At 35.6% G+C, this 6,917-nt stretch overlaps 1 protein-coding gene across 1 annotated transcript in view; it reads left to right on the top strand.

Moving 5' to 3' along the window:
* LOC108361024 (beaten path Vc) overlaps positions 1 to 6,876 on the top strand; it is a gene marked incomplete at its 3' end in the record, with an annotated part of 126,898 nt that extends 120,022 nt beyond the window's left edge. The window contains exon 5 of the mRNA XM_017613559.1: positions 6,576 to 6,876. Coding sequence (XP_017469048.1) covers positions 6,576 to 6,876 — 301 coding nt within the window. The remainder of the gene's footprint in view (positions 1 to 6,575) is intronic.
* Between the last annotated feature and the right edge of the window lie 41 nt (positions 6,877 to 6,917).

Genomic DNA, 6,917 nt, shown 5'->3' on the forward strand with positions numbered 1-6,917 from the left:
GAAGTGGGCGTGGTTACAGCCCGATTTCGCCCATTTTCAATACCAACCTACCTTGGACTAAGGGAAATCTACATACCAAATTTCGTTGCGATATCTCAATTTTTGCTCGAGTTATCGTGTACACGGACGGACGGACAGACGGACAGACGGACGGACAGACAGACATGGCTTAATCGATTTCTCTATTCATTCTGATCATTTATGTATACATTTGTCTATATCTATCTCGATTCGTTTTGGCTGTTACAAACAACCGTTATGTGAACAAAATTAATATACCCTTGTGCACAAGTGCGCTCGGGTATAAAAATATTCAGACGAATTGATAAACTTCTCCTTTTTGTGAAGTCGGTTAATAAAATATATTTAAAAAGCTCTATAAAATGTTATTTTGGTAAAAATTTTCGATTTATAAAGCAGTGAAAGCCTGTTTTAACTCGACTTTGGAGATATATTAAAATAAGTCTTACTGACATATATCTCGCTATTTTTCCCAAAAATTTTGGCGGAAGTCTTAAAATATAGTAAGTTTCAAATTTTCGATGGAAAGCCAGTACCGATTTTAACGGAGAGTGATGCATCATAACACACATACATAGTTTAGACACTTGCTTCGGCAAAAATATGCCTAGCCACGCCCAAAAAAATAAAAAAATTAATTAAAAATCGGGTTAGCCTAATAATTTTGTTGTTTATTACCCGATATGGATTTTTGGTGCACTTAGGAAAAAGTACTTTTAGCAGCTACATACTTATACGTATCTTTAAGGCCATTAGAAGTTTCCTTACTTACCGAAATGTTTCATCTTATAACAACACCGTGCAACAAAAACCAAAAAATTCCAAAACACCAGTAGCAACTATGTATGGGACAGATACAGTGAAACGGCGATTTTAGTTTTTTCTCTCGGATGTCAGGATTACATATTAAGGATCCACTTGCACAATACCTGGCTAGCGTAGTCAAAGGGAAGTCTTCGGTTTAAGCCCTATAGTATCCAGTTAGTAATATCGAAAGGGTGTTCGCTTTTAGTAAGTCTATCCCGTCTATGCCTTCCTGGATATCGAGATTGTTTTGGAGCTATCCCACTATTTAGTGTTGGAGGACCTATTAAACAAAGGATTGAAGGAAGGTGATTACAGTGCTATTGGGCACGCGGACGACGGACGCGGTACTTATTGTTACAGGGGAAAATCGGCAGTACTGTGACAAACGTCATGAGTGCAGCTCTGCGTGAGGTATCTAAACGTTGTGCCAAAGAGGACCTCAGTATAAACCCACAAAAGGCTTGCTTCGAATACTCTTAGAGAGAAATAGTGTTTAAATACTCCTAAAAGTAAAATTCCTTGGAGCTACCGTCGATAGGAGACTAAGTTAGAGTTCCCATTTTATCGATAGTATCGATGGTTTCATTTTGCCGCCACTATTGAATTTTTCTAAACACTATCGATAGTTGTATGTTGTTCACATTGTTGGAATTGGACTATAAAAGATGCATATGCCTACATATGTATGTATGTATGTATGGTGTGAACTCATTTGTTTGTAAACATGTTCTTGATGGTTTTTGTTATAAAATGTGTTATTGAAAAGCACGATCTCATTTTGTTTTGCAGAAGTTGTTTTGGTGTAAACAAATAATCTTTCTGGTTCTGGTAGTTACATACGAAATGGGTTATTTATGAATAAGATTTCTTCCTGGCTGCTATTATCTTATATATTAAAAGAAGAAATGAAGAAATTTACGGGCGATTGGATGTGTCATAACACTTGCCAAATTTTTCTTGGACCATACAAAATTTAATCAAATTTGCATATTTACGAAATGTTATGCCCAGTTTCACTACTCAATTTTAAATTTGTCAGGCCGTTAAAATTTAAAATGACAATAATTTTTAGGAGATTGTGCTATTTTAAATTTTAAGTTTGATACATTTTAAAATTGATTGGTTAAACCGGGCATTGGTGTTATATCTTAACATATGTAAGCAAGCTTTCGATAGTATCGAATATTTGGCACTATCACTGTCGAAACAAACGAATATATACATCATCGATCGTCTATCAACACTAGTACTTTGACGTTCATCAAATCATGGCAGCAAAAAACACGGTAATACTCATTCGATTTATTTTTCTTCATAATTTATCTTCATTAAGAGATTGTATATATATATATATGTACATTAAAATACACAATTTAAGTAAGTGTAAAAATATAAACATACACATGTGTATTTACATACATAAATATTTATATGCAAACATCAACAAGTGCATATGCATATACAAATGTACATACAGTATGTGTATACTAAGACCGGCGATGCTGCATAGCTGTGCATCGTCCATAAATGCACTCGTTATCGGCATATTTTAACGTCATCATCAGCATCGTCACCAGGATTGTTAAGTTAGTCGTTGGCAGCAATAACCGGCTGACTTTTGTTATTTTTGCTGCTTGTTTATTTTTATCATGCGATTCTTGTACCAGACATATCAGTTTGTATGAAATTGTCCTTACTGGCATACTTATTGCTATCATCCATAATAAAGGCATTCAGTGGCAATAAATGCAAAAGTAATGTGCATGGCATTGGCAGAAAGCAGAATGCACATGCCTCAAAGCAGCGAACACAATCACCAGCGAAGCTGAGGCGATTTTCACACTTAACTGCCATGGCTGGCCGGTTGGTTGAGAAAATGCATAAATACGTAAATGTATGTATGTAGGTATGTATGTAAATCGGTATATGTGAAATCGCACGTACATACATATGTATGTATTTTCATGCCACTCGCATATGCATTTGGAAATATCCTGGTGCATAAACGCAAACAAGAGTGTGATATGTGCATAAAGCCATAACTGTAAAATCGCCTAGAGCACAAACTTACGTATGTACGCATGTGTTTTGTTTTTTATAAGAAGGAAGCAACGAAAGTCTCTGCATCCCATCCTGTCAGTGTGGAATTTAAACCCGAATAAACCTTCTAACATCCTGTACCGTGTTTCCCTCCGGTATTACCATCAAGTACACGGTTGCCACACGACAATAAATTTCTTGACCAGAATTTAAAAAAAAACAGTTTTTTAAAAGTTACCAAGTAAACAACAACGTTTTATTACACAATAAACTGCAAAAATAAACCTCCTTCATTTTCCATGAATAAGACATGGGTACAATAAAGAGTTTTATCAAAAGAAAACTAAGCAAATTCATTTTACATATGAGGCCATGAGGGCCACACATTTTTTTAGATAAAGAGGGATTTATAAAAAATAAATGCGGTATTTTACAACAAAAAGAGTTCATTGCATCTTAGTTGTTGCTTAGTCCATCTTAGTTAGTGCCAGTCCCTCGTTCTACGCTTACTTCCCTTCACTCCAACCAATAGGAGCGAAATCTATCGGCAACTTCTCTTCTTCTTATTTGGCGCTGTAACCACCTAAGCGATTTTGGCACAGATTAACAAAGCCCGCCCGCCAGTCGTTTCTTTTCTGTGCCAACTGACGCCAATTGGAAATGCGAAGTGAAGCCAAGTCCTTCTCCACCTGGTCTTTCCATCGCAGTGGGGGCCCCCACTCGTCTTTTCCTACCACCAGCGGGTTCCGAGTAGAATACTTTCAGAGCTGGAGCGTTGGTGTCCATTTGAACTACATGGTCAAGTCATCGGAACCGCTGTATTTTAATTCTCTGCACTATGTCCATGTCGTTGTAAAGCTCATACAGTTCATCGTTCCATAGCATGTGGCTTTCGCCCTCGCCAACGCGTAAAGGCCCGCAAATCCTCGGAAATTTTTACTAATAAGTATAGTATTTGCTTGGATTTTTGCCATTTAAAACTCACAATTGCCTACGTATCCTCTTAGTACGTTCCATCACACATCTTGTTAAGGTATCTAGCTTGAAGTTCTGATTTTTTTTTTTTTAAAGCCTCAGAGGCTTTCTTATATCCCCAGCGATGCTATACTTATACAGGAGACCCAATAAAGCTCACTCGGCTTATATTTAAAATTTCCATTCTTATTAATAAGCAATCTTCATTACATTTTATGCCGTTCATTTAAACTGCCATAACAATACATGCACACTATCATGTACATACATGTAAAATGACAATTTTTCAATCTTCCTCTTAATCGTTTTACTTTGCACAACACTACAGCTACTTAAAATGCTCATCGTTATATTTTTCCATAGCAATTTGCAATGTCGCTTTTACATTTCCATTTCAAGCCAAGAGGCAAAGCAGAATTACTTCATTAAGAGAACAAAAAATCTCACCTGTATTCTCTACATAAAAATTCCGTTTCAAAAGAATTTTTAACTTTGACGACGTAATTCCACTAACTTCCTTAAGTGCTAATGTACCCATATATGAACTTATATGTATGTATACACATGTATGTATGTATGTATGTATATGAATTCAGTTATTTCTTTTCCACACACACAAATAGACATACAAATGTACATGCATATGTATTTCATCGTGTCTCCACATTGCCTTTGGTATGTAAAATTGTTGGTGCTGTCATGCCACAGAAGTCAAAGTGGACATGCATAAATACATATGTATGTATGTACGCATATGCATACATATATGCATTTATACATATATGTAGGTATGAATGTATACATTTGATTACGTTTGCTGGCAACTCAAATGTGAAGTGCACTCTTGAGTGCCCATAAAATGTACAAGTTCTTCAAACTGTGAATGAATGCAATTCGATTTCATATACGAGTACTATGTGCAATTATATATATGTATGTATGTATATGTAAGCATGTAATACATATATATGTATTTCAAAAGCAAATGTACTTGCGATGGTTAAATGTGATTCCATAAGCCCTCAATGGACACAACCACCTTGGCAAGTGAATGAGAAGAATGACATTTCAGGAACTAACTAAAATTTAAATCTAACAAATTAAAATAAATTCTAATTTAATGGTAACAAGCAGGTTTTTGTAGAGACAATTAGGGGCTGTAAGCTTCAATGGAAGGTTTATTTAGTTACATAATATATAAAGATTTAAAATTTAAAGGAATCGCCTTTGGTATGTATTTATGCAAAAAGACTTTAAAAAAAAATTAGTATGCAATAAGCTAGGTTACTCGATTCTGATGCGAACTATATAGAAAAAAAGCTCTCAAATGAATTGGTTATTTTTTCGATATCAAAATTTATATGCAGTTCAGTTTGCTATATCGGAAAAAATGCCGACTCAAATTAAACATTTTCCAAATAAATAGTGAATATTTACTTAAAAATTGTATGAAAGTTTTTGTAATAACGATGGCAAACATAGAAATTCACAGTTGCATTAGGTTCGTATTAATATCAATCGCATGTGTCTCTGAATGTCATACACATGTAAAGTATGTATTACTGAAACGACCAGGCGGGCTATAGGGCACCAATATCGTACGTGGCGTATGAGTAACATTCTTTTCTGCCATATTTCATATAAAAAAAAATCATTGCGCATTTCTATTTAATTGTTTGAAAACGTCGGACTGCCTTTACCTTGTAATGTATTTATCATCTTATACAGCCATAAGTTATTTAAATATAAGAAGAGCTGTCTACAATTATCGCGATAGTAGACAGTGGTTCTGTGTTCGCCCGAAGATCCTAAAGGATTTAGTTTTTCAGGTCGTGTACTCGCTTATCTTCGACGGACGGGACTAGACAAGTTATTCTACTGTGTCCAGGAGTTCTTAATTTCCCAACTCTTTGAATCTGAAAGCAGACTCCGAAATGGGGGGGTACATTATATGAATGTCAATGTAAAATATAGCACCCCTTCTGTGTACACCTAGAGTACCATTTTTGAGTTCGTACTCCGCGTTTTCCAAAAAATCTGCTTGCAAGACTAAAAGGCAATGCAATTGCATTTTTTATTTTATTTTTTATTTTTTCTATATTGATTTCCCAGATATTATGAACGTTTAGAAATCATAGACTTTGTTCATTCAACTTTCAAATACGGACATTTTTGTTTGAAGGTTCCATCTCTGTGAATATATCGTTGGCACTACGAAGGACTGATGGGCCGGAGTAGTTCTCCCCCACCAACAACTTACTCAATCTATCGGTATCACTGATGCTCTCTAAAGTATTACGTTCTCCCGAGGATTTCGTCGATGTTCTTGTCTCAAGGCAGCATTTTTTTTTTTGGTCCCAAGTTCTTTTACTTCGAGTACCACCCCTTATCTTGCATACCCATCAGATCTCATTTCTTATCCCACTAAGTTACAACACTAATGTCAATAAATTGAACATTTAAAAAAAAATGTATCATCCAATGTAGGCATCCCTAAAAATGCAAAAAGGCGAGACCTTAGTTCGGCCAAGAAAAAATATAAAAAACTACATAATTTTAATTTAAGATGCCAAGCGAAAGGTTGTGGCTTATATAAATGATATTCTAGAGACGTACGTACATGTATGTATGTGGTTAGCATATCCCACACATAAGCTAAATATATAATTTAGTCATAAATAAGTTTAAAAAAAAAATATTTGCGGTAAAGCCAAACTTTCTCTAACCCACAGGCAGCACTAAACAGCCTACAGCCGCAAGTCAATGAAATCACACGCAACACAGCCGGTTTCATGCTATACGCCAGCTCATTGCAGCTCCGTGTACACATCGATGACCCACGTTTCATATCAAAAAGTGAAATTCTCGAATTGAGATGTGTGGCGGATATTATGGGCATGTCGAATGTGCGACGTGAAAGTAAGGTGCGCGCAACAATTTTGGCGCTACGTGATGCAGGACACAAACAACGACTATTAGGGCAAAGCAATGATGGTGAGACGAAATCTGGAAGTAGTAGATGTGAGAGTGAAGGTAAGCAATTTGAAATCATATTATTTTTGTTGTTTTTTTTT

This window comes from Rhagoletis zephyria, unplaced genomic scaffold, assembly GCF_001687245.7.
Source record: "Rhagoletis zephyria isolate East Lansing unplaced genomic scaffold, Rhagoletis_zephyria_1.1 Rzeph_scaffold_00683, whole genome shotgun sequence".
NCBI lineage: Eukaryota > Metazoa > Arthropoda > Insecta > Diptera > Tephritidae > Rhagoletis > Rhagoletis zephyria.